This window comes from Dendrobates tinctorius, unplaced genomic scaffold (genome assembly GCF_039654945.1).
Source record: "Dendrobates tinctorius isolate UK_male_01 unplaced genomic scaffold, ASM3965494v1 ptg000073l, whole genome shotgun sequence".
Classification (NCBI taxonomy): domain Eukaryota; kingdom Metazoa; phylum Chordata; class Amphibia; order Anura; family Dendrobatidae; genus Dendrobates; species Dendrobates tinctorius.
The window spans coordinates 35,379,956-35,407,947 of NW_027361741.1; the positions used below are offsets into that span (position 1 = coordinate 35,379,956).

The 27,992-nt window shown below is 48.0% G+C and overlaps 2 protein-coding genes across 7 annotated transcripts in view; one reads left to right on the forward strand and one right to left on the reverse strand.

Moving 5' to 3' along the window:
* COQ5 (coenzyme Q5, methyltransferase) overlaps positions 1-15,110 on the reverse strand; it is a 59,210-nt gene extending 44,100 nt beyond the window's left edge. Inside the window, exon 1 of one of the 3 annotated variants that reach the window (XM_073582759.1) lies at positions 14,842-15,110. In XM_073582759.1, coding sequence (XP_073438860.1) covers positions 14,842-14,995 — 154 coding nt within the window. In that variant the 5' untranslated portion in view covers positions 14,996-15,110. Of the gene's footprint in view, positions 1-14,708; positions 14,816-14,841 lie in introns of those variants that run through there. The other 2 variants (XM_073582757.1, XM_073582758.1) reach the window with 2 other exon arrangements.
* A 27-nt stretch (positions 15,111-15,137) lies between these two features.
* RNF10 (ring finger protein 10) overlaps positions 15,138-27,992 on the forward strand; it is a 78,416-nt gene continuing 65,561 nt past the window's right edge. For 2 of the 4 annotated variants that reach the window (XM_073582756.1, XM_073582755.1), the window contains exons 1-3: positions 15,139-15,674; positions 17,327-17,511; positions 17,899-18,095. In XM_073582756.1, the coding sequence (XP_073438857.1) occupies positions 15,566-15,674; positions 17,327-17,511; positions 17,899-18,095 (491 nt within the window). In that variant the 5' untranslated portion in view covers positions 15,139-15,565. Of the gene's footprint in view, positions 15,675-17,326; positions 17,512-17,898; positions 18,096-27,992 lie in introns of all 4 variants that reach the window. The other 2 variants (XM_073582752.1, XM_073582753.1) reach the window with 2 other exon arrangements.

Consider the following 27,992-nt stretch of genomic DNA (forward strand, 5'->3'; position numbering starts at 1 on the left):
CAACCGTCCTAGATTTTGAGAGACTGCCCCGACCGGGAGCTTACTTTTCCCGCGGACACAGGAGTATACGGCGGAGCCTCGAGGAGCACTTGAAAACTCACACGTGACATTCCATCAGAAGTGATGTGCTGGAAGCTGAACGGAGGAGATTGTGACGGAACCATTGAGGCACTTCAGGGAATGCTTTAGATCATCACCACGTCCTATGTATATATATTCAGACATTGCTTGGGGAAAGCATTTATGCAGGGGGCATTTATGCACACTTTATCAAAGTACAGTTTATCAAAGTACTGGCAGTTATAACATGGCAGTTAGACAGGGCAGGAGACAGGCAAGACATTTATATAAATCTACTCCCTGTACATTTGAAGTACAACAAACATATACCATATGCATTTGTGTAATTTATATCCTGGCCGCTGCATTCACACACATCCACCGCCCTGGCATTAACTCTCTACACTCCATGCATATCGGCCCCTCACTCCTTTCCTATCCTATGTATAGCACTCACGCTCTTTTCACATTGTTAAATTGCACAGATCCAGTCAGTCCCACCATTCAATATAAGAGACGCTCTCACAAATCACTTAACCATCTGCTCACTCTTTCTATCCTCCTTCTCCTAGTCGCAGGAGACATTGCTCCCAACCCTGGTCCCCCATGTTATAGAAAGTCAAACCCCCCAACTGCTACACTCAGAAACCCCTCTTATCTTATTAATATTCCCTGCATGCCATCTGTCTCTCTTAATTGTGCACTTTGGAATTCTCGCTCAGTGTGTAACAAACTCTCCTTCATTCATGATTTTTTCCTTTCTAATTCTCTTAGTCTCCTGGCTCTTACTGAAACCTGGATCCAGCAGTCAGACACTACCGCTGCTGCTGCTCTTTCATACAGGGGGACTACACTTCTCTCATACTCCAAGATCAGACAACAGAGCAGGTGGAGGCGTTGGTCTGCTCCTATCACCAAAATGTACCTTTCAGGTTATCCCTCAACTACCCTCACTAGTCTTCCCTTCTTTTGAGGTCCATGCCGTCAGACTCTACACCCCCTTCTCCATGCGAGTGGCGGTGGTGTATCGTCCTCCCGGCCCCTCTCATCAGTTCCTGGATCATTTTGCCACTTGGCTTCCACATTCTCTCTCCTGTGACATCCCTACCCTCATCATGGGAGATTTCAACATCCCCATTGCTCTTCCCCTCTCCCCATCTGCTACTCACCTTTTATCTCTAACCTCCTCGTTTGGCCTTTCGCAGCTTACTAATTCTCCAACGCATGAAGACGGAAACTCCCTCAACTTGGACTTCTCTCGGCTTTGTACAGTGGATGATTTTGCAAACTCCCCTCTCCCACTCTCTGACCACAATCTTCTTTCATTCTCTATCAAGAACTGCCAGGCTGATCAGGTCACTCCCACTGTCCATACTTATAGAAACATACAGGCCATTGACACCCAGAATCTTATGAAGAACTTGCAGTCTTCATTGGCCCCTATCTCCTCCCTCTCATGTCCCGATTCTGCATTGAAGCATTACAATGAAACACTTCAAACTGCCCTGGATGAATTTGCACCCCCTATAAATAGAACACCACAACACAGACGGCGACAACCCTGGCACACCCTGCAAACATGTTTCCTGCAGCGGTGCTCCAGGTGCGCCGAACGTCTGTGGAGAAAATCCAATCTACACGAAGATTTCATCCATTATAAATTTATGCTTCGAACATACAACACTGCCCTTCACCTCTACAAACAAACCTATTTCAACACCCTCATTACCTCACTGTCCAATAACCCGAAACGTCTCTTGGACACTTTTCATTCTCTACTCAACCCAAGAGTACAGGCTCCAACCACGGAGCTCCGAGCTGACGATCTGACCAATTACTTCAAAGAAAAAATTGACCAGATTCGACAGGAAATTATCTCCCAATCACCTCATACCATGCACTGTCCTCCCTTCCCCACTGCATCTAGCTCACTCTCTGATTTTGAACCAGTCAAAGAAGAAGAAGAAGAGGCAGGCTCCTTGCATCTTCTCGCCGAACCACTTGCACCAGTGACCCATTTCCGTCACATCTCCTCCAGTCCCTTTCCCTGCTGTCACCCCTCACCTAACTAAAATATTTAACCTCTCTCTCTCTTCTGGTATCTTTCCATCCTCATTTAAGCATGCCATCATACATCCACTACTTAAAAAAACCATCCCTCGACCAAAACTGTGCCGCTAACTATAGACCTGTCTCTAATCTTCCCTTCATCTCTAAACTCCTGAACGCCTGGTCCACTCCCGTCTTATCCGCTATCTCTCTGATAACTCTCTTCTCGACCCTCTCCAATTCGGCTTCCGCTCCTTACACTCTACTGAAACTGCCCTCACTAAAGTCTCTAATGATCTACTAACAGCTAAATCAAATGGTCATTACTCCATGCTAATTCTGTTATGAATGAGTCACCGTAGGAGGCAAAAACAGAAATACTAGCTAAGTCCAGAAAACCAGAGAAGTTGGCAGCTATCGGATTGCAGACCCCTGAACCTATCAACAACAACTAGCAGTAGCCGTGGGGGGGTTCCTACGGTGCCCTAGACCCCTCGATCACAGCCGGAGAACTAAATAGCCTAAAGACAGAAAGGGAAATCTAAACTGCCCCAGAGCAGACCCCAAAGCAATAGGCAGCCCCCAACATATAATGACGGTGAAGCAAGATCAAAAAACACTAACACAGATAGAAAGATAGGCTGAGCAAATGATGGGGCCCAAGCTGACTAAATAGGACAGGATAGAAAAGCTGCTGTCTGCAATCCGCAAAAACCCTATCAAAACATGAGCCATCAGACTGATCGGGAAAAAAGCCCTGAAGACGCTAGGCTTCAAAAAGACTATATCAGTACTCAGGTATTTTCTGAAGACAGAGCAAAAAGGAATTCAGCTCACCCCAGCAGGGAATGGCAGAAATCCAGAAAAACAAGGCAAAACAAAACCAAAACACAAATGCAAAAAGCAGAGCAGAAAACTTAGCTTTTGAGGAGCAGGAATCAGACTGGTATCCTAGAATCCCTCAGAGAAATCACCAGCAAGGCAGAAGGGCGTCGGCTGCCTTATATTCAGTCAGCAATTCCCGTCACCCAGTCATCATCATCCTGCTCAGGTGCTTGGTAATCAGCCTCACTACCTTCCTTCACCAGAAGAGGGAGTTCATCAGACCTCAATGGTGAAGGGGAAAATGAACTCACAACATAATTCTGTTGGATCTCTCGGCAGCATTCGACACTGTGGATCATCAGCTCCTCCTCACTATGCTCCGTTCCATTGGCCTCAAGGACACCGTTCTCTCCTGGTTCTCCTCCTATCTCTCTGACCGCTCCTTTACTGTATCTTTTGTTGGCTCCTCCTCGTCTCACCTTCCCCTTACTGTTGGGGTTCCTCAAGGATCGGTTCTAGGCCCCCTCCTCTTCTCCTTGTACACTGCCCCTATTGGTCAAACAATCAGTAGATTTGGTTTCCAGTACCATCTCTATGCTGATGACACCCAATTATACGCTTCTTCTCCTGACATCACGCCAGCCTTTCTAGAAAACACCGGCAATTGTCTAAACGCTGTGTCCAACATCATGTCCTCACTATATCTGAAACTGAACCTGTCAAAGACTGAACTCCTTGTGTTTCCTCCCTCTACAAATGTACCTATACCCGACATTGCCATTTCTGTGTGTGGTTCCACTATTACTCCCCAGCAACATGCCCGCTGTCTTGGGGTCATACTTGACTCCGAGCTTTCCTTCGCCCCCCACATTCGATCACTGGCTCGCTCTTGTCATCTGCACCTCAAAAACATTTCTAGAATTTGACCTTTTCTTACTTTTGACTCTGCAAAAACTCTTACTGTTGCTCTTATTCATTCTCGTCTCGACTATTGTAACTCTCTTCTAATCGGTCTCCCTCTTACCAAACTCTTCCCTCTCCATTCTGTCTTGAATGCTGCAGCCAGGATCATATTCCTCACCAATCATTACACCGATGCCTCTACCTTGTGCCAGTCATTACACTGGCTACCCATCCACTCCAGAATTCAGTATAAACTTATTACCCTCACCCACAAAGCCCTCCATGGCTCAGCACCACCCTACATCTCCTCCCTTGTTTCAGTATACCACCCTACCCGCGCCCTTCGCTCTGCTGATTACCTGAGGTTAACATCCTCAATAATCAGAACCTCCCACTCCTGTCTCCAAGACTTTACACGTGCTGTGCCAATTCTTTGGAATGCACTTCCCAGGTCAATACGATTAGTCCCCAATCTCCACAATTTTAAGCATGCTCTGAAAACGCATTTATTCAGACTGGCCTATCGCCTCAACACATTAACCTAATCTATCCCTGTGTGGCACAGCCAAAAGTTTTACCATAACCAGGTTTCCCCGCATCATGTTCCCACATGCTTTATGCATCCATTAGCCCTCTGTGTCTGTACTGTTACACACTTAACATTATGGCTGGTCCATACAATCAGGGCAACTGTTACCACCCACCTTTCATGTCTACCTCTTTCCTCATAGACTGTAAGCTTGCGAGCAGGGCCCTCGTTCCTCTTGGTATTTGTTATAATCTGTGTGATTATTGTTATGCTGTAATGTCTATTGTCTGTACAAATCCCCTCTGAAATGTAAAGTGCTGCGGAATATGTCGGCGCTATAGAAATAAAATGTATTATTATTATGTCCTCCTCCGACAGCTCGGACAGCGGGATCGCCTTGGACTCGGGGATGTCGGCCATGTGAGTGGATCATGATATGTCCTGCACCAGGAGGCTCAGGTGGGCACTACAATGTGAGCCAGACTGGTATGGTATCTTTATAGAAGCTTTCTTTCCCCTCTTTCCTTGTCTTTCTCTCTGTTCTTTCTTTCTTTCCCCTCTTTATTTCTCTCTCCCTCTCTGTTCTTTCTTTCCCCTTTCTTTTTTTCTCTTTTCTTTCTTTCTCTCTTTGTTCCTTCTTTCCCCTCTTTCTGTGTCTCTCTCTGTTCTTTCTTTCATTCCCCTTTCTTTCTTTGTTTCCTCTCTGTTCTTTCTTTCCCCTCTTTCTCTGTTCTTTCTTCCTTTCTCGGTTTCTCTTTCTTCTTTCTCTCCTTTCTTTCTCTCTGTTCTTTCTTTCTTTTCCTCAGTATCAGTCAGTGTGCCCTCAGTACCAGTCAGTGTGATCAGCAGTGCTAAATGGGTGTGGTTGGGGCGTGGACATGGGTGTGACTAGTTGTGAAATGGGTGTGGTCGGGCGGCCGGTAACCAATCATCATACTGGAAGTCATCTGTTTCCATCAACTTTGTTATATGTGGGCAGTGGGCACCTCTAGTAAGGTGGGCACGAGATGGCGGGTCTTGTCACCTCTGCCTCACACATAAGTTACTATGAGGTGTACTTTATTCCTGCCACATTTCTTTCTTGGCCTACTGAGAGAAATGCTTTGACCAGTTGAAAGTTATACAACCTGAGGATTGTGCATGTGTGTGCTGCCCGTATATATCTATCTAATATATATAGCTCAAAGTGTGTATGTATGTATGTATCCGGGATAGGCATCCGCACCGTCGCAGCTACAGCCACACGTCTGGACCTCGAGAGCGTCCTAAGCTATGTTGTGAGGCAAAATTTTAACCCTGCGCGTTCCAATTCACCAAACAATTTTGTCCCTGTCTACATAATGGGGAAAAAGTGTGCGCGCGTCAAGCCCCGCCCCTCATTATGTCATAATGCCCCTATCTACATAATGGGGAAAAAGTGTGTGTGTATCAAGCCGCGCCCCTCGTTATGATGTCAAAATGGTTTCCATGGCGACGCTGATGTCATCATAGGTTGCAAGCCCCGCCGCTCATTATGATGTCATAATGGTTGACTATGGGATGGAGGATGTGTGATGGGTATATGGGCACTGGACTATGGGATGGAGGATATGTATGACGGGTATATGGGCACGGGCCTATGGGATGGTGGATATGTGTGATGGGTATATGGGCACTGGACTATGGGATGGAGGATATGTATGACGGGTATATGGGCACGGGACTATGGGATGGAGGATGTGTGATGGGTATAGGGGCACTGGACTATGGGATGGAGGATATGTATGATGGGTATATGGGCATGGGACTATGGGATGGAGGATAAGTATGATGGGTATATGGGCATGGGACTATGAGATGAAGGATATGTATGATGGGTATATGGGCATGGGACTATGAGATGAAGAATGTGTGATGGGTATATGGGCACTCGACTATGGGATGGCGAATATGTGTGATGGGTATATGGGCATGGGACTATAGGATGGAGGATGTGTGATGGGTATATGGGCATGGGACTATGGGATGGAGGATATGTATGATGGGTATATGGGCATGGGACTATGGGATGGAGGATATGTATGATGGGTATATGGGCACGGGCCTATGGGATGGTGGATATGTGTGATGGGTATATGGGCACTGGACTATGGGATGGAGGATATGTAAGACTGGTATAAGGGCACGGGACTATGGGATGGAGGATGTGTGATGGGTATATGGGCACTGGACTATGGGATGGAGGATGTGTGATGAGTATATGGGCACGGGACTATGGGATGGAGGATATGTATGATGGGTATATGGGCACGGGACTATGGGATGGAGGATATGTATGATGGGTATATGGGCACGGGACTATGGGATGGAGGATATGTATGATGAGTATATGGGCACGAGACTATGAGATGAAGGATGTATGATGGGTATATGGACACTCGACTATGGGATGGAGGATATGTGTGATGGGTATATGGGCATGGGACTATGGGATAGAGGATGTGTGATGGGTATATGGGCACGGGACTATGGGATAGAGGATAATTATAATTTGCTATTACAAACCACAGTTAGTTACTATGCCCGGGCAGCGCCGGGCTCTTCAGCTAATATATATATATATATATTTTTTTTTTTTTTTTATTTACTCCGACCCCTATATAAACCCTGCCCCTCCGACCGCCATCCACTTTCCCATGCTCCTGTTCCAATCCTGGGGTCTGTTTTGGTCCCCTCTTGGTCCTCCACATTCTGAACATCTGTGACATGACTAACATTGCGTGAGTTTTGACCTCAGTATTTATAAGGCCTCGTGCACTAGCTGAGTATTTGGTGAGTTTTTCACTCAGTATTTGTAAGGCCTCATGGACACGCTGAGCATTTGGTGTTTTTTTACCTCAGTTGTTATGAGCTCATTTTCTGCTCCACCAGTTGAGAGTTCTCCTTCCGTTCTCCCTCTGGTGGTGACAGGAGGTAGTGAGGTTGGTTTAAGTGGTAGTGATCTGCCACCTGATGAGAAGGATAACGATTGGATCTCTGGAGTATCAGACTGGATATAAGACAGCCGACGCCCTATCCTGGCGCTGGTGATTCAGTCTGCTTCTCAGGTCTTGGACTTCAGCTCTCTTCCAGTCTTCTTACATTAAGTTTGTTTTTTGCTAATGTTCACACAGGGCTGTGGAGTCGGTAAGCCACAGTTGCGACTCCGACTCCTGGATTTTATCAGGCTCCGACTCCGGCTCCTTCATAAATGGCCAATTCATAACAACAAATTTACTGTTGTAAAATAATAAACATCGTGCTTATTCAGTTTCTCACCATCATATAAGTAATCAGACCACTTAGAGCAAAAACTACATTTATTAGAATACAATTAGAATATAGCAAATAACTTTTATAAACTTTTCTAAACTGTAAGTAAATATGCAATAAACACTTTTATGCAGTTAATAAGAAGAAATCTATAAATTTGTCCTCAGAAAAAGTATTGCCTCTGTCAGATCCTCCTTCATGGATGCCCTCAAATCTGATCTAATTATTTTGAGAGCAGAGAACAACCTCTCTACACTAACTTGTGTTGGTGGCAAAGCAGTAACCACTCGGGCAACATCTCTGACAATGTCAGGATACAAAGGAATCGCTTGTTGCACTGTTATTTTTGATGAACGGTCAAATTTCTCAATTTCTTTTAGTGCACATGAAAAATTCTGCTGAAATGTACTGGCTGTGTTCCTTGATGGGGATGACTCTTCTTCTATGCGGGAACGCTTTGCACGGTCCTTGTGATCCAAATATTTTTCAAAATTAAATTCTTCATCAGTTGATGATGAGGGTGAAGATGTGGCAGGACGACCAAATTCTTCTTGTTCCTCCTGACTGTTCTGCAACCCTTTCATCCTTACTGCTATTTCAGACAGAGCTTCTTTTCCTTTACTTAGCTGTTGATCATCTAGAAGAATCCGATGCATTGGGTCTACATAAACAGCTGCCAAAAGAATGTTATTTTGTAATAATAGCTCCTCTCTCCGTTTCATTGATGTAGCAATGCCACTTGCAATTAACCCTCCTCTTTGGGACAGGCGAAACATCAGGCTCTTCTACTCCTTTAAGAAAATACCTGGAGTTAAGTCCTCTGCTTGTAATTTTTTAGTCACTGTAAATGGGTGCTCTAGCAATTTTTCCAGCTCAGTCACCTGATTCCACTGACTTTCATTTAGCGTCAGTTGAGGGTTAGCCATGTCTACAAGAAAGGTTTTCAGTTCAACCAAGCGCTGAATCATTAAGTACTGCCCCATCGTGTGGCTTGATCAATAATTGCCCCTTTTCCAAAATTGAGTCAACTTTAGGGGTTCTGGCAACAGTAGCCAATTTTCTCACCTTGCCAATCAGTGCAGCAGCATGTCCTTCTTGCAGACTGTCTCTTATAGCCAGCTGTAGCGTATGCACAACACAGCGCATGTGATGAATGAAAGAACATATTGACACAGTTTCAACAAGATCTAAACTATCATGTTGCTGTTCATCTGAAGCAACTTCAGTTTGCTCCTCAGTTACAATACTGTGTTCCTCTATTTCAAACATTTCTGTGTCTGTGGACCCAGAATGTTCTTCTAGCTGCTGGTCACCATCATTACTCTCATTCATTAGCTTAATAGTACTTATCATATTTGAAGCATTGTCAGTTACGACAGAAAGAACTTGCTCTTTTTTAAGTTCATAGTCTTGCAGAACCTTTTCCACCAAGACCTGGAGAAACTCACTGGTGTGATGAGCTTTGGTGTCTTTTACTGCCAATGTCTTGGTAACTATTTCATTTTTGTCACAAACAAATCGGACATTGATGGCAAAATAGTTCACTCTGTGACGTGTGCAGGCATCCATTTTAAGAAACAGAAAGCGTCCCTTGAGAGTTTTTTTAAGTTCTTCCTTTTGTTTAAAAGCTTCTTCGATTACTAATTTTCTAATACTCTCTCTCTCCAGAGAAACACCAAGCTTGCGGGCCATTTCCCCATTCAGACACATAAAAGCTGGTCGTGAAAATAATGAAATAGGCACACTATCCTTTACAACAAGCTCTATGATCTGTTTTTTAAATGTATCTACTGTCATTGTCACAGTAACTTTGTCACTGACAAAATATCTTGCAACTGATGGCTGCAAAGTTCTCTGCTCCTTTGTTTGGCTGGAAGAGCTGGGCACTGGTTCATTGGTTTGGATGCAGTCTTTCTCATCCACTGCTTTCAGTACTTCTGGATGAAAGCGCTGTAAATGTCTCTTTAGATTAGAAGCTCTGGTAGGAGCATTTTTATCTTTGCCTGAATATGCACTCATCTTGGCTTCACAGCATTTGTTTTCGTCTGGATCATTTGTCATACACTGACAGACATAATGTTTTCTATCTTGAGTGATGGTGAAATGTTCAAATACAGCTGATTTAATGTGATGCTTCTTTGACATTCTCAGGTTTTTAATTCTGCATTCACAATCCAAATGACAATTGTTTTTCCTAAAAACAATTGTACAAAATTATTGCCAGGTCGTACAACTGATATAGTGGTCAGTAATACTGTTATTATTATTTATTATTATTATAGCGCCATTTATTCCATGGCGCTTTACATGTGAGGAGGGGTATACATAAAAACAAGTACAATAATCTTAAACAATACAAGTCATAACTGGTACAGGAGGAGAGAGGACCCTGCCCGCGAGGGCTCACAATCTTCAAGGGATGGGTGATAATACAGTAGGCGAGGGTAGAGCTGGTCGTGCAGCGGTTTGGTCGATCGGTGGTTACTGCAGGTTATAGGCTTGTCGGAAGAGGTGGGTCTTCAGGCTCTTTTTGAAGGTTTCGATGGTAGGTGAGAGTCTGATATGTTGTGGTAGAGAGTTCCAGAGTAGGGGTGATGCGCGAGAGAAATCTTGTATGCGATTGTGGGAAGAGGAGATAAGAGGGGAGTAGAGAAGGAGATCTTGTGAGGATCGGAGGTTGCGTGCAGGAAAGTACCGGGAGACGAGGTCACAGATGTATGGAGGAGACAAGTTGTGGATGGCTTTGTATGTCATGGTTAGGGTTTTGTAATGGAGTCTCTGGGCAATTGGGAGCCAGTGAAGGGATTGACAGAGGGGAGAAGCTGGGGAATAGCGGGGGGACAGGTGGATTAATCGGGCAGCAGAGTTTAGAATAGATTGGAGGGGTGCGAGAGTGTTTGAGGGGAGGCCGCAGAGCATGAGGTTGCAGTATTCAAGGCGAGAGATGATGAGGGCATGGACTAGGGTTTTTGCAGATTCTTGGGTGAGGAATGAACGGATGCGTGAAATATTTTTGAGTTGAAGTCGGCAGGAAGTGGAAAGGGTTTGGATATGTGGTTTGAAGGAGAGATCAGCGTCAAGGATTACTCCGAGGCAGCGAGCTTGTGGGACTGGGGAGAGTGGGCAGTCATTTACTGTAATTGATAGGTTCGTAGGGGGGGTCACGTGAGATGGGGGAAAGATGATGAATTCTGTTTTGTCCATGTTGAGTTTCAGATATCTAGTGGAGAAGAAGGATGAAATAGTGGACAGACATTGAGGGATTCTGGTTAGTAGGGAGGTGATATCTGGTCCAGAGATGTAGATCTGTGTGTCATCAGCATAAAGATGATACTGAAAGCCATGAGATTCTATGAGCTGTCCCAGGCCAAAGGTGTAAATAGAGAACAGCAGGGGCCCTAGGACTGAACCTTGTGGGACTCCGACAGATAGGGGGCGAGGTGAGGAGGTGGTGTGTGAGTGGGAGACGCTGAATGTCCGGTCTGTTAGGTATGATGAGATCCAGGAGAGGGCCAAGTCTGTGATGCCGAGGGATGAGAGGGTCTGTAATAATAGGGAATGGTCCACTGTGTCAAAGGCAGCCGACAGGTCCAGGAGGAGGAGGACAGAGTAGTGTCGCCTGCTCTTGGCAGTTAAGAGGTCATTGGTGACCTTAGTAAGGGCAGTTTCAGTGGAGTGGTGTGACCGGAAGCCAGATTGTAAGCGGTCGAAGAGGGAGCAAGAAGAGAGATGGGAGGACAGTTCAAGGTAGACGTGTTGTTCCAGTAGCTTGGAGGCGTATGGGAGAAGTGATATAGGGCGATAGCTAGATACAGAGGATGGGTCAAGAGAGGGCTTTTTGAGGATAGGTGTGATGGAGGCATGTTTAAAGCTTATTATTCCTCATGTACTCACAGTTAACTGATGCAAAGTTTGTTGAAAGGATAATACTTCTTACAGTCTTCCTCTTCTGAGTAGCAGGCAGCTGTGAGATGCTTGGAAGACGCACACCTAGTATGATCTAGTCTAGAGGAGGCGCTTTACTACTAAGAATTTGCAACACATTTTCACTTTCAGTTTCATACATTGTAAGTAGGGGGGTTGGGGCAGCATGAGGATAACCAAGTATAAGATTAGATAAGGGCAGTGGTGAACAGTGACACACAAGAAGTAAGAAATGTCTCTATCTCCAGCAGAACTGCTTATCACTGTTGTTCATAGTTTGATAGAACATATATATTTGAGTAACATTTATAAAATTCATATGAAAGTTCAATTATGAAATATTAATACATTTTTTTTTAAAGCTGGAGTCTGAGTCGGTACATTTCTACCGACTCCAACCAAAACTAACTCCGACTCCACGACTCCGACTCCACAGCCCTGTGTTCACACTTGCGCTTGTTGGTCAATTCAGTTTCTTGTGTGGTAAGCTTGCCCCTGCTGGGGCCATGCTGAACTTCCACTCCTATTTATCTGTATTTGCCAATTTGCCTTTTTGTCCCTTATTAGATTGGTCTCTTTTTGCTCTGTTTCAGAATATTTCAGAGTGCTGATATAGTGGGAGAAGTCTAGTGACTTCAGGGTTAATTTTGCTATCAGACGTGTTGGACATTATTTTGGTAGGGTTTTTTGGCAGATTGCAGACAGTGGCTTTCCTTTCCTGTTAGTTTGGGCCCCATCGTTTGCTCAGCCTATTTTCCTGCCTGTGTATGTGTTTTCATCTTGCTTCACCGTCAATACATGTGTGGGGGCTATCTATTCCTTTGGGGTCTGCTCTGGGGCAGTTAGTTTTCCCTTTTCTTGCTTTAGGTTTATGTAGTCTTCCGGCGGTGACAAGGCGTCTAGGAACAATGTAGGAACGCTCCACTGCTACTGTTAGTTGTGTGGTTAAGACCAGGGATCTGCAATCAGCATTGTTACCAAACTCTCTGATTTTCTGGGACTTAGCTTTTTGTTGTTCTTCCTCGGTGACCCATTCATAACACTCAGTATTTGTGAGGCCTCGTGCACACGTTGCGTATTTGCAGAGTTTTTTTTACCTCAGTATTTAACCCCTTCCCGCCCCTTGACGCACTGTATGTGTCATGAAAACTAGTGACTTCCCGACCCGTCACATGACCGGGGGCCCACAGAGTCAGAACAGCCCGGGGCCCTGGCTACCCTTAATCCACCCCTGGCAGCGACCCTGACCCGCTTTTCATAAACTTGATGAATTTGTCAACAAAAGCGTAAACATTTATGAAATGCTTATTACTGTATTTCAGTAACCATAGAAACATCTGACTACAAGATTGAAAAACACCGAAGTAGCAAAATTGTGTGAAAATTTTAGTCAATCACAAAACATTGACCACAACTGTAAATATAATCTACTATATACCCATGTATACACCTAGAAATGACAAAATATATGCACTGTATAGTAGATGTATACACCTAAGCACTCTATTAGAGCAGGGGTCCCCAACCTGTAGCTTGGGAGCCACATGTGGCTCGCGGTCCCATGAATTGTGGCTTGCGACTGTCTGCCAGCTTGGTGCATTAGCTCCAGGTATAGCAAACAGGTCTGAAGAGAACATCTCACAATGGTGAATTTTGTGAGTACCCTGCACAGAAGAGCAGATCTGGATGCACATATACTGGTCTTAGGGGTTTAGAGATGTTTTAGGTATGGTACGCTGGAGGATGATACTACCTGTTAGAGGAGATGCTCAAAGCTGGATGTGACAGTGTGTTCGGAGTCCTTGATGGGAGAATACTGAATGGGGTATTGTGGGAACCCCTGGATCTCAGTGCACTGCTTTGGAGTGATTTCTGTGGAAAAGCTTTAGTTATTATACCTGTAATGGAGGCTTTGGTTGACACTACTTTGAAGGGGGTGGGAGCTGGATGTGACTTGCGCCCCTCTCTCAGTGCTGAATGTGGCTCGCGACCCTCTGTCTAAGCTGAAAGTGTCTCTCAAGGTCAGAAAGTTTGGCGACCACTGCTATAAGGTGTGGACACCTATATATAAATGTATGCACCAGGGCTGTGGAGTCTGTAAACCAAACCTCCAACTCCGACCCGACAGCGCTGCCCCCTACTGAGCATGGGCATAAAGTGCAGCACAGATTCATCTCAGCTATGACCCCACAGTCCTGCCTCACTACTGAGCGTGTACATAAAGTGCAGCACAGATACATCTCAGCTACGACTCCACAGCACTGCCCCCTACTGAGCATGTGCATAAAGTGCAGCACAGATTCATCTCAGCTACGACCCCACAGTCCTGCCTCACTACTGAGCGTGTACATAAAGTGCAGCACAGATACATCTCAGCTACGACTCCACAGCACTGCCCCCTACTGAGCATGTGCATAAAGTGCAGCACAGATTCATCTCAGCTACGACCCCACAGTCCTGCCTCACTACTGAGCATGGACATAAAGTGCAGCACAGATACATCTCAGCTACGACCCCACAGTCCTGCCTCACTACTGAGCGTGTACATAAAGTGCAGCACAGATACATCTCAGCTACGACTCCACAGCACTGCCCCCTACTGAGCATGTGCATAAAGTGCAGCACAGATTCATCTCAGCTACGACCCCACAGTCCTGCCTCACTACTGAGCATGGACATAAAGTGCAGCACAGATACATCTCAGCTACGACCCCACAGTCCTGCCTCACTACTGAGCGTGTACATAAAGTGCAGCACAGATACATCTCAGCTACGACTCCACAGCACTGCCCCCTACTGAGCATGTGCATAAAGTGCAGCACAGATTCATCTAGCTGAAAGCCAAGACCCTTAGATTAGGAACAGTACAGACATTTATAGGACATTTCACAACTTTCCCAAATTATTATGAAAACATTTACATCGCATCCTGCATGGTACTACTGGACCCAGTGTATTATATATTTAAGGAGTCTGACCATTTTATACCGACGCCACCGCCCCGGTATACACCCATATACTATATAGATTTATATATATATACACACCTATCAGCGTCCTACACTATATAATATTTGGACTTGTATACAACGTATGTAACACATACACACTATATACATATACGTACCCCTACATACTAGGCATGTATACGCCCCGCCGTACCATACAGACATGGATACCCCTATATACACCCCTACGCCACTGGTGCCCACTGTATGTGCCCGGACTCCCAGCTGCACTCCGTTATCACAGCTCGTTACCTCGCTCTCCCTTCTCCTCTTCCGGTACCGTCTGGAAACCGAAGTGGGTCTCCCTCCCGTGGCCCTGTGTGTGGAGGGGGCGCTGCCAGCAGAGCCTCACATTCCGCCATGAGGAGAGGCATCGGCGGCTGACACACTTGATAGGAGCCGCCATGCTCGTGCCTCCCAGCCCTGGTGACCTCTAGTGTTAGGACTCTACTACAGAATAACAGGCTAAAAAACTACATGTCCCAGAAGTCCGGGACCGAGCCACACCCCCTGGTATAAAAGCTCGTCATACTGGGACGTGACACTGTCAGGCGGCCAGTCGTCGCCATTACAGAAGCGGCCTCGGTTGTCTGCCCCTTCACGGGAGCGGGGGAATCGTCTACCGAGCAGAACAGCGAGTCCCCTCAGGACTCCCACCACCCGGGTCCACCCGCTCCCTGGGGCTCCGGACTCCCCTCCCTCTCCCGTACTACGAGCACAGCCGGGCCTGAGTTGCGGTGTAGCGGGGCCTGCAGCGCCCGACTCCCTGTTCGCCTCCGGTGGGGCCCGCGCTCCGCTCCCGCCCCAGCCTCTTCCCTCCTTCTTCCTTTTCTTTTTTTTTTTCTTTTTCTTTTCTTGGTTGGATATCAAGATGTCGCCATGAATCCCGCTGTCCGTTCTCCGCCGCTTCTGAACGCCATGCTCCTGGCCCCTAGCCGGCCCCTGCTCGGTGCTACCCCCGCTGTCCGTGCGGCCTATGCCGCTGAGCTCAGCAGCAGACATGGATCCCGGATCCAGCAACAACGGCAAAACCCAGAACCGTGCGGGCTCAGCCGGGCCGTCCGGGGACTCTAAGGCCAAGAACGGTAATGGGCCTGTGTGCGGGTGGGGAGCCGCCTGGTGCCCGGCCATCAGGATCCACTAGATCACTAAGATCGGATCTGCATCTGGGAGAGCAGGCTGACAACCAGTGGCGACTATATGTGCCCTGACAACCTGCCACCACCTGTCAGTGGATGTGTCCCATGATCTAGCCTGGGAGGCCGCTGATGGCCCTGCGGCAGTACTAGGCCATATGGACTAGAATTGGTGGGAATCGATTTGCAGGACCTGGTCAGAAATCTGTGACCCCTGGACAGGTGCCCAGAGAACCCTCTCCTAACTCCCACCATCTGTGGCTCTGCCTTCATTGGCCGGCCTGGTGCGATGTCACCTGATGGTGCCAGGCTGGTGAATAGCGCTGTGGGTCCGGAGCGTCAGGGCTGGGCTATTGTCCAGCGATCACAGATTACTGATGTGATCAATTCTTACCAACTTAGCCATAATGCACATGATCTGGTCCAATACCATATGGCGTCTGCCCCGTAGATGTGGGATCCTGAGTATATATGGCAATGGGAGAGCAGGATCTGATATTATCTCCTAGTTATGTAGGCAGTATAGTGACTGCTCGATGGACTCTGGACGGCCGTGTTACCCTGTGCAATCTGATCTTCCATGGCCTGGAATTACTCCACCCCGGCCTGCTGTCACGGACAGCGTCACCGCACTCTCTCCTGTCACTTGTTTACTTCAAGTTAAAATAATGCTGGTAATCCGCATGATGGCGACCTGACTATGCAGCCGCTAGGTGGAGAGCCCCACATGTCATGCAGTCTTGCTTCCATTAGGTCTCGTGGTGTTTTTCTGGTGTTTTGACACTGTAGAACCGATATATCCTTTTGTAAGAGGATGTCATCACCAACAGCTCTTTACTTCTTGAAGCATAAAGGTAATGCTGGACGAGCCGATCTCTTCCTCTGTGTAAACCTGCAGTTCTTTGAGAACTTGATGATTGCAGCAGACATTCACCCCTACCAGTTAGGAGTCCGCTGTAGCCATGATATATGGGCCTCCTCCAGCCACAGATCCACTGGTTTCCACCGAATGCTGTGAGTGGGGAATACAGTCAGTGGCTGAAACATCGGGGTGGGCTTCCCTGCATATCAGGAAAACATTACCACCTGTGCAGAGGACTCCTTTATGGCTACATGCAATAAGGTCTTACCTGTGGAGATGGACATGCCGTGTGTCTTTCCAGACCGCAGCATGTCTATTTATCTTGCAGAGACATGAGCCTCCGCAAGATGAATATCACCCGCACAATGTATAGGACACCGTGAATACGCACGGTTCAGTGATCATATGCAGAATCACCTGTGTACAAAAGCCAGCAGCCCTCTGGACGGAGTGGACATGTGCTGCGTCCAAAGCACTGCCGATTACTGACTGTGTGCACCCGACCTAAGTTCTCATAAACTACTGCTCGTTAGCACTAATTCAGGTTGTTCAGGTTTAGAAAAACTTTTGTCTTCCAAAAAAAGTGCTTCTGCCATCTACGGGTTGATGGGTGATATTTTTCCTCGCACTGGTTACTAGTCATGTTCCTGTTCTAGCTGATGTTTCCAATATCCACATTTTTATTTGTAGCTTGTGTGTTTTCAATGTTTCTAAAATGTCATTGTTTCTAAATTTTCAGATGGAAAAAATGGCAGTAGCTCAAAGCCACGCTATGGCAGCCGCAAGCGTGAAAATTCTTACCCCAAAAATGAGAGCTTTGCCAGTCAGACCCGCCGCCCCGGTACACAGAAAAGCAAGACTTTTAACAAGGTTCCCCCTCAAAGAGGAACCTCAAAACAATACACATATGGAAGAAGAGAAGAGGTAAGAAGCAGGATGAGGGTTTATGCATAGAGGCCAAATGGGGGTTATCGGGTCTTTAAAATTGTTCTCTCGTCGGTATAATATCAGTTGGGGTACAAGGGTTAGCATCGCCTCTGATCAGAGTCTGGCAAAAACGTGCCCTTCATAATTTAGCAGTCACAACTATGTGTTGGGGCTGGAGGGATATTCTGGAGAGCAACGGGTATGAAATAAAAGCAAAAACTGTCCACTTTTTTGATGTGACAGGACCCCTTTAAGGACAGGCCATCAATTTTAAAACTCCAAATAACCCCTTTAGTCACCTTGGCCTCCATAGCTCCAGGTTCAGTTTCTCTGCATACAGCATATGATATATTTCAATCTGAAAACTGACACTATTGTTGGCAGGTAGCAGAAACTCAACGGGCAGAGTTTAGCCCAGCACAGTATTCAGGACCTAAGAAAATCAGCTTGAACCACTTGTTAAACTTTACGTATGAACCACGCGGCCATCCTGGTGCCCATAGAGATGGACCTGGAAATTGGGGCAGAAGAAACAAATGGGGCCACAAGCCATTTAACAAGGAGTTGTTTTTACAAGCCAAGTAAGTTCTGCCAGCAATTAAAGGGTTTCTCATGTTGATTAAAGGGAATCTGTCACTTTTTTTTTTTTTGCGCCCTATCAGCTGCGGTCACCGCCATCATGGGCTTATCTACAGCATTCTGTAATGCAGATGTAATGTAGATAAGCCCCCAATGTAACCTGAAAGATAAGAAAAACGAGTTATATTATACTTACCTGGGGGGCGGTCCGATGGGTGTTGCGGTCCGGCGCCTCCTGTCTTCTAGCGATGATGTCCCCTTCCTTCATGCCGTGCTCCTGCGCAGGCGTAATTCTCTGCCCTGTTGAGAGCAGACCAGAGTACTGCAGTGCTCAGGCGCCGGACCTCTCTGACCTCTCCCGGCACCTGCGCACTGCAGTACCCTGCTCTGACCTCAACAGGGCAGAGCAGTACGCCGGAGCCGTGATGGGAAAGAGGACGTCATCGCTAGAAGATGGGAGGTGCCGGACTGTGACACCCATCGGACCCAGACGGGGCCCCCCCCCCGTGAGTATAATATAACTCGTTCCCTCTTCACTGTGTTTACTGGTCGCGGGGGATTATGGTGGGATATGTAAGGTCGTGCTTTAGACATAAATGCACTGCTCCCCTAGGAAGCAACAGCAAAACGTGTGTCTGGACTACTGTGCGCTGGTTTGGGCATCAATATGGGTAAGGGGTCTTAATGTTTAGTGCTTATTATACATTGGTGGTAATGTACCAGCTGTGGTTATGATTTTTAATATCTTGGCATAACATCATGAACTTCAATTATACACTTGGCTAGTTATTGTATTATCATTCTCTACCCTTGTGAGTTATGGTTAAATCTCTCTGTATACACTTATACAATATGCACTTTAGTAAGGGAATGAATTTATGTATACTTGGGTGATTTCCCCATAGTCTCACATTATATGCCCTCCTTTGCTTATATGATTAAATTGCTGCCCGGCCTGCTCTGTTCCACATGAACTGTGCATTCAGTATGGATTTAATTTTTGTACATGTATTATTTTGTATCAATAGACATGTTTTACATATTTTTGTCTTTGTAGAATTTATAATTGAATGTGCTTTTGTGGTACATCCATACTAATAGGATATTTAAAACTCTCGGTAGTTCTTATGAGTCTTCTATTTATTCTCTATGGGGCTGCTGGTAAAAGCCAACCACAGTGCTTGCAAGTCCCATAAGATAAAAATGGAGCAGTGATCAAGAATGTGCACTGCCACTTCATTTTAACAGGAATAAGTGTTCAGTTCTGCCAATCAATGGCGGACCCCCAATGATATGATTTATCATTTATAATATTCATAGTGTATAACTTTTTTTCACCTGATACCCCCTGTAAATGCTCTGCAATGCCTGGGCATGGATTTTTTTCTTAGGCTAAGTGCACACGTACCGGAACTCCCGCGAGAATTCCGGAATTCCAGTCCGCTGGAAAATCGCATTTTAAATTCCCGCGATTTTCCTGCTGAAAAACTAGCGATTTGCAAGCGTAATTAGCTTGCAAAATGCTAGCGTTCTCCAAGCGATCTGTAGCATCGCTTGGAGAACTGATTGACAGGTTGGTCACACTCGTCAAACATAGTGTTTGACGAGTGTGACCAACTTTTTACTACTGAGGCTGCTTATGCGGCATCAGTAGTAAAAGAATGTAAAAAAAAATAAAAAATATTGTTATTCTCACCTTCCAGCGTCCCGCGCAGGCGTTCCCAGTAGTCCTTTGCGAAAATGCCCGCGATGACGTCAGTTCTCGCGGGATCGCGACGTCTCGCGGTAATTCGCAATAACGTTGCGCGAATTACCGCGAGACTTTGCGATCCCGCGAGATTGGACGCCATCGCGGGCATTTTCGCAAAGGACTACTGGGAACAGGAGCGTGGAGAGAGGCGGGAAGGCTGCGTGGGACGTCGGAGGGTGAGAATAACAATATTTTTTATTTTAAATTCTATTTTTTACAGGGATATGGTACCCAAAGCCCGGAGGACAGTCTCCTCTCCTCCGGACAGTGGGTACCATCCGCAATTGTTCTGCTTACTTTCCGCATGGTGTGCACAGCCACATGCAGGAAGAAGCGGAACAATGCATTCCTATGGGTGCGGGATCGCCGCGATTCCGCAAAATAATGAGCATGCTGCGTTTTTTACCGCAAAGCGATTCCGCTGCAGTAAACACCGCAGCATTAGCACAGCATTGCGGAATCCCATAGGAATGCATGGGATGCTTATTTTTCGCGTTTTCGCGGCAAAATCGCGAGGTTAAAACTGCCGCGGAAACGCGAAAAAAACGCCACGTGTGAACTCAGCCTTAAATTTAACACAATTTCTTTCTCTCTTCATTGGGGGACACAGGTAACCATGGGTGTATGCTGCTGTCGCAAGGAGGCTGACACTATGCAAAAAAAATATAGCTCCTCCCCAGCAGTATACACCCACCGACAGGCACAAGGCAACTCAGTTTTTGCTTAGTGTCTGTAGGAGGCGGACCAGGATCTAACCACCAGATCTGCATTTTCTTTTACAGGTCTTTGTAGGTGTTTTTTAATCTTTTCCCCTTTGTTTTTCCGATTCATCACTTAGGGTAACAGGGTGCAACTTCTCACCCTGTTTTCCCACATTTATGCAACCGAGAGAGCAGTGTGGTGTCACCCACATCGCCCACTCTCAGACCTGCAGGCAGGACTTTGTCCCTTGTCACCCCTATGGGAGTTTCAGGGTGACTTTCGGTGGCCAGTCCTTGCCTCTTCCCCTCACCCCTCTCCTTGGAAAGGGCTGAGAGGAAGACGGTGGTCACCTGTGGTGACCTCCCCCCTTCTTTTAAGGGGTTGATGCCGTCTTCTCCACCATCCGGCGACGGTGCGTGAAGAAGGATCTTCATTCCCAGGACCCTCTCTCTCCCGAAGGCTCCTGATGCAATCCTCATCTCTGAAGAGGAGCCGGACAAGCATAGCAGATATCTATGTCCCCCTGCAGCAGCGCATAGCTCCCTCCATTACCAGCATATAGGCCCTTGCAGCCCATCCACCTTCCTCATAGGACTCTATTAAAATTTGCGCCCTTTTTCTCTGAGCACACAGTCCCCGCTGACACTTTGCAGGCTTCCCCCTTGCACTCCGGCCATTCTCTGAGGCACACCCCCCTGGCGTGTCTCATCAGCCTGCACCTCTCATCTGCCGGACACGCCCCCCGCTTGGCACATTTAGTCCTGTTACATATGCACTAGCCCCCTCCGGCGTGCCATCCTATCAGCTCACCGACTTCTCTTTTCATTTCCACACACGCGCACACGCACGTCTATCAGTCCACAGCTTTCATTTTCATCGGCCGGGCACGACCACCACTCTGCGTGCCCTGGCCTACTATCCAATCACAGGGGCACATTAGCCGCTCGCATCAGCTCATCGCGTGGCCACGGGGGACAGGATCCACCTTGAAAACCGAGCTCCCGCAGCGCCCTCAGTGAACCTGTGTACTCCTCTCTACTATCCGGGGGACACAGCTAACCTGCACTCTGCAGCTGCATTATCGCTGGTATCTGGTAGGCTCTGCCCTCTCCCAACTCCCTGGCAGACTTATTAGTATAGAGCACCCCTCAGCAGTATTGCCTTCATAGCATCCTGCTGCAGTTTCACACAGGCTCCACCTATGCCCAACCCTGCAAGGGCTTCTGGTCATAAACCTACAGTGATTCATTACGCTTGTGCCCGCTGTAAGAGAAAGTAGCCTTCAGGTCAGCCGTCTCCCTTCTGTCTGTCTTGCAGTCCCTCCACCATGTATGCCCCTCAGGAGCACTCTAAAGGCCCCGTCACACACAGCGATCTCGCTAGCGAGATTGTTGCTTTTGTGACGCCACAGTGAGATCGGTGTGTGTGACAGGGATCAGCGATCGCCCCCCCCCCCCCCCCTCGGCGGTTATTGCTGATCGGCCTGGGCCATTTTTCAATCTCTGGTCTCCTCCCGCTGGCCTGCACGCATCGCTGCGTGTGGCGACGAGAGATCAGCGACGGTGGTTTCTAATGTAAACATCGGGTATCCAGGAGCTGTGGCTCCTGGATACCCGCTGTTTACCTTGGAAACCGGCGTACACGCTGGTTTCCAAGGTACACAGCGGGTATCCAGGAGTCGCGCGGCTTAGATACCTGATGTTTACCTTGGAAACCAGCGTGTACGCCGGTTTACAAGGTAAACAGCAGGTATCTGAGAGCCGCGACTCCTGGATACCCGATGTTTACACTAGAAACCAGCGTCGCTGGTCCTGATCGCTGGAGGGGCTGTCTTGTGATAGGCTGATCGCTGGTGAGCTAACGATGTCCCAGCGATCCCATCATGTCAGATCGTTGGTGGGATCGCTGGGACATCGTTATGTGTAACGGGGCCTTAACGCCTGGGATGAGGGCACACCCCTACCTCCGGAGTGGGCTGTTGCTATGTCTCAGTCTCTCTGACCTGACTAAAATATCCCAGTCCCTGGTACAGGTCCTGGAATGTCTGCCACATCTATCTGTCGCCACCAGTGCTCTGAACGCCTCCCATGGTGTTTCGCACACACCTGACCATGACCTTCACAGGGGAAGATCTTGGAAGTGGATTCTGTCTAACTCCTCATCTAGTTCAACAGGCCCCTCTGCAGCATCCAGGATGCTTCTCTATCCTTTCCCCTTCCCCGTAGGCAACCGTTGGGTTGGATGTGGCTTCTCAGTCCGAGTCTGACTCTGATGCAGACCAAGCTTCCAGTATGCAGGACATGGTAGATGGCCTTATCGCAGCTATTATTCAAACCCTCGAACTAAAAGAGGAAGAAGCTGCTGTTCAGGACAACTGTTTCATTTAAATGGGTTAAATGTCCCTCCAGAACCTTTCCCAATCACAAGAAGTTTGAGGCTACTACCTCTAGACACTGGGAACATCCCGGTAAACGTTTTCCGGGAAGAAAGCCACTGGACATTCTATACCCATTTAGTCCAGACCTTGTCAGCAAATGGGCTGAATCCCTTAAGGTGGATCCGCCTGTCTCACGCTTATCCTCAAAAAACAGTCCTGTCCAATCCTGATGCAGCATTTCTCAAGGATGCTACGGACAGACAGATTGAGTCTTTGACCAAATCGGCCTTTGAGGCAGCTGGCGCTTCTCTCTGCCCTAGTTTCGCCTCCACTTGGGTGCTGAAAGCCATATCTGCCTGGGCCAAAATACTTCGCCGGGGCATCGTAGCAGCGGCTCCTACTGATGAGCTAGCAGATTTAGCAGACCAGATTGCTCACGCTGGTAAATAGCTTTTCAATGCCTCCTTGGATGCGGCCACCTGTTCTGCAAGAGCAAACAGCAACATTATTGCTATTCGCCACGTCCTTTGGTTAAAGTTGTGGAACGCAGACCCAGCCTCTAAAAAAAAAAAAAAAAAAAAAAAAAAAAAAAAAATCTCATTAGCCTGCACTTCCAGGGCTCTAGGCTCTTTGAGGCCAAGCTGGACCAGATCATTTCGGACGCCACCAGAGGGAAAAGCACCTCTCTGCCCCAGTCCAGGCCAAGACGTCTCTTCAATAGAAAAGGACCCCTGCCTTTTCGCTCCTTTTGACCTTTCTCTTCCTCAGGTGGCTCCTTGCAGCAGGACTGTTCTTCCACACAAGGGGAAAGAAGGAAACATCCCTCAAACCTACCCCTCACTGGAGGCCTACGGGCCACCTCTCAAAGCCCTCTGGGTCCTGCAGTCACAGATTCTCCTCTAAATGACGGGTCACCCCCACCTGGAAATCTTTCTAGGGTGGGAAGCAGGCTTTTCAAGGAGGCATGGTTGTCGGTCAATGCCTGGGTCAAAGATCGTGACATCCGGCTACAAAATGAACTTTTCACCCCCAGGAAGACGTTTCTTTTCTGTCTCACTCACCAAGACAGCCTTCTCAAGTCCCAGGGCTTCTCCAGGCCGTCTCTTCCCTTCTAAACACAGGAGTAATCGTACCCGTTCCTTGGCACGAACGGTTTTCAGGGTTCTACGCCAATCTGTTCGTAGTCCTGAAAAAGAACTGTTCGCTCCTCCCCGATCTCGGACCTCAAGCAGTTGAATCGCCACCTTCAGAGTGGAGTCCTTACGCTCGGTGATCGCCTCCATGGAGCTGGGGGAGTTTCTTTGCTCTGTAGACGTTCAGGATGCTTACCTTCGCGTTCCTGTTTGTGTGCAGCATCAGTGGTTCCTTTTGGTTTGCGATCCAGGAACACCATTACCAGTTCACAGCACTCCTGTTCAGCCTGGCATCTGCCCCCAGGGTTTTCATGAAGGTCATGGCAGCAGTCATGGCCATCCTTCACTCTAAGGGGATTCTCATAATCTCTTATCTCGACGATCTCCTGATCAGGGGCCCATCTCGCAGAGACTGCGATCAGCGCCTCCAGATCACTGGGCATCTCGGCTGGACAATCAACAAAATGTCTTCCATGATCCCAACTCTGCGTCTGGTGTTCCTGGGCATGGACTTTGGCACGATCCAAGCTCGAGTCTTCCTTCCATAGGACAAGTTCTCATCTCTCCACCAGGGAAACAAACCCCTTAAGCTCCCAGTCCCTCTTCCTCTTCGGTTCTGCATGAGTCCTGGGGAAGATGATCGCTTCCATGGAAGCTGTGCCTTATGCCCAGTTTCCACACCTGCTGCCTACAGCTGGCCCTCCTGTCTACCTGGGACAAGAGAACCGTTTCCCTGGATCGTCCAGTACTTCAACCTCGCAATGTGAGGCAGTCCCTCACTTGGTGGACGCCATCAGTCCTGCATGGGAGGTCATTTCTCCATCTGCAATGGCAGGTCATCACCACCGATGCCAGTCTCCTGGGTTGGGGGGCAGCCTTCCTCCATCACACAGTGCAGGGTCACTGGAATGTTCAGGAAGCTCTCCTCCCAATCAATCTCTTGGAGATCAGGGCAGTCCTTCTTGCTGTCCTCCTCTGGCAGTCCCTCGCAGGCAAGCCATTCTGCATTCAGTCGGGCAATGCCACTCCCGTGGCTTATATAAACCAAGACTGGACTTGGAGCAAGCAGGCTATGGTAAAGGTGGCAAAGATTCTGCGCTGGGTGGAATGGCGGGGACATGGCGTATCAGCCGTTCACATTCCAGGGGTGGACAACTGGGAAGCTGATTTTCTGAGTCGTCAAGGACTCGCGTCAGGCAAGTGGTCTCTTAACCCCACCAGCTTCAACCAAATTTGACAGAGGTGGGACATTCCCGATGTCTACCTAATGGCTTCTCGAACGAACTTCAAGGTTCCTCCGGTACGTAGCCAGGTCCCGGTACCCGATGGCCATCTGTTATGACGCCCTACTGATCCCATGGTCCCAGTTTCAGCTGCTCTCTTTTTCCGCCCCTCCACTTGATTCCAAGAGCCGTGAAAAAGATAGACAGAAGGGGTCCCCATTCTGTTAATAGCTCCAGATTGGCCAAAAGGGTCTGGTATGCAGAGCTAGTGAACATGCTCATGGACGTCCACTGGAGGCTTCCAGACGTCAAGATCTTCTCTCGCAAGGCCCGCTCTTCCACCAAAATTCTCAGTCTAACAGCATGGCCGTTGAGGCCGCGGTCCTGAGGGATGCAGGGCTTTCTCAGAAAGTTATACAGAACATGATTCAGGCGAGAAATTCTGCATCATCATGCATCTACCACAGATGTTGGAAGGCCTTCTTCCGGTAGTGTGAAGAAAAGTTTGTTTCCTATGTCTTTTTTTCCCTTCCCTCCATTCTTGGTTTTCTCCAAACGGGCCTCGACTCGAGTCTTTCGCTCAGTACCCTAAAGGGTCAAGTGTCCGCTCTGTCTGTCCTCTTCGAGAGGAAACTGACTTCCCTTTCCCAGGTGAAGTTTTTCTTCAGGGCATCACTCACCTGGCGCCTCCTTACCATCCTCCGGTTAATCCATGGGATCTCAATCTTGTCCTTGGTGCCCATCAGCGGGCACCTTTTGAGCCAATTCAGGATATCGCCTTCTCTCTCCTTTCATGGAAAGTGGCCGCCTTGGTCGCCATCTTGTCTATAAGGAGGGTCTCCAAGCTGGCAGCATTGTCCTGCCGTTCTCCTTTCCTGATCCTGCACCAGGATAAAGTGGTCCTCTGACCTGTTCCTCCTTTTCTGCCCAAGGTAGTTTCTGCCTTCCACATCAGTGAGGACATTGTCCTTCCCCAGTTCATCCCTTGGAAAGGTCCCTCCACAAGTTGGACTTGGTCAGGGCTTTCGAGTCTACCTTTCGAGGACTGCTTCTTTTCATCAGTCCGATTCCCTGTTTGTCTCTGAAGGTCGTCAAAAAGGGCTCCCAGCTTCTAAATCCACCATTGATTGTCTCCTCCTCCCGTCTCCTCCTCCTCCGCCGATCTATTCTCCACTATTTTGGCGGTTCTGGACTGACAGGAAAAACTGAAGTGTGAAACAGGCCTAATCTGACCACTGAATATATTTTTGATCCCTAACTGAGTTGGATGTTCCATTTATATTGTGACCAGAATCTATTTATTAATGTGTTTTTGTATATACTTTGTTCTTCACCTTATAGTAACTGATGAAGGTCTGCACTGACCGAAACGTTTTGTTTGGTACTACAAATAAACTGTTCCATTTAAGTTGAGTGCCAGGTTTTCATTATACTATATATGGTTTGGAAACCTACCTCGGCACCACCACAGTTGTGCACATGGTGTTTTTTCCTAGACCTCTGCTGATGCAGGCCTGCGTAGACAGATACTGCAGGCAGCGTTTTCCCACCGGCTGACCTAAGTTCTTTTCTCTCTACATAACTTTCCTTTCTTTATCGCCTTATTGGGGGACACAGAATACCATGGGTGTATGCTGCTGCTGCTAGGAGGCTGACACTATGCAAAAACAAGAAAATTAGCTCCTCCCCGGCAGTATACACCCACCGACAGGCACCAAGCACCTCAGTTTGTGCTTAGTGTCTGTAGGAGGCGGACCGGGATCTCCCCAGATCCGCAGTTTTAATCCAATTTTCCTTTCAGGTTTAGTTTGAACTTTTTAATTTTTCCCTCTTTTCTCTTTTAGGTCTTTTCCACCGGGAAACAGGGTATAGTTGTTACTCTGATTTCCCATATCATGCGGCTGAGCGAGCAGTGTGGTGTCACCCACATCGCAACTCTCAGTACCGCAGGCAGGACTTTTCCCTAACACCTTCTGGTGACAAGGGTTACGGACAGGTGGCTGGTCCTTGCCGAATCCCCCTCCTCACCCCTTTCTCGGGACAGGGCTGAGAGGAAGACGGCGATCGCAGGTGTTTCAAGCAGTCTTCTGCAGGATGCGGGTACAGAGGACTCCTTCCCCTCCCAGCGGCCTGCCGTTTCTCCGTGGGCCCCTGTGGTCATCCTCTTCTGGGACGTTGGGTAAGTGCCTGTACGTTCCCTCCGGCCCCGCATAAGCTCCAGTGACATGGGAGAAGAAGGGACCTGTTTTTGCAGTTCCACAAGTTTGAATCTCCCGCCCTTTTCTGCCTGTCGCGCGCTCAGCCGCTTGCCTTCCTTCACTTTCCCTGCTCTAGCCAGGGAGTCTACGGGGATCCCCTCACTCACCGCAGCGTCAGGACCTGGTCAGATCATCCTTAGCGCGGTATGTCGGGCATGGGGCTGCGGCGCTGTCAGGGTGGGAGGCACTTTCACTTTCCCCTCAGCGCGGGGAATTCCTCTGCTCTCCCTCCTCCCTTCCTGAGCACGCTCTTTTCAGCGCGCCTTTTCTAGCCCATCACAGGGCTTCTTTCTCTTTTGGATGCCAGCCCCCTCTTCTGCCATGCCCTCCCCAGTCGCTATTAACCAATCACGGCGCGGCCGCTAAGCTCCGCCCATCTCCCAGCACAGCGTTTCCTGATGCCTGAATCACTCCTTCCTGCGCGGTTTGGGGGACACTTCAGCGTTTCTTCTGCTG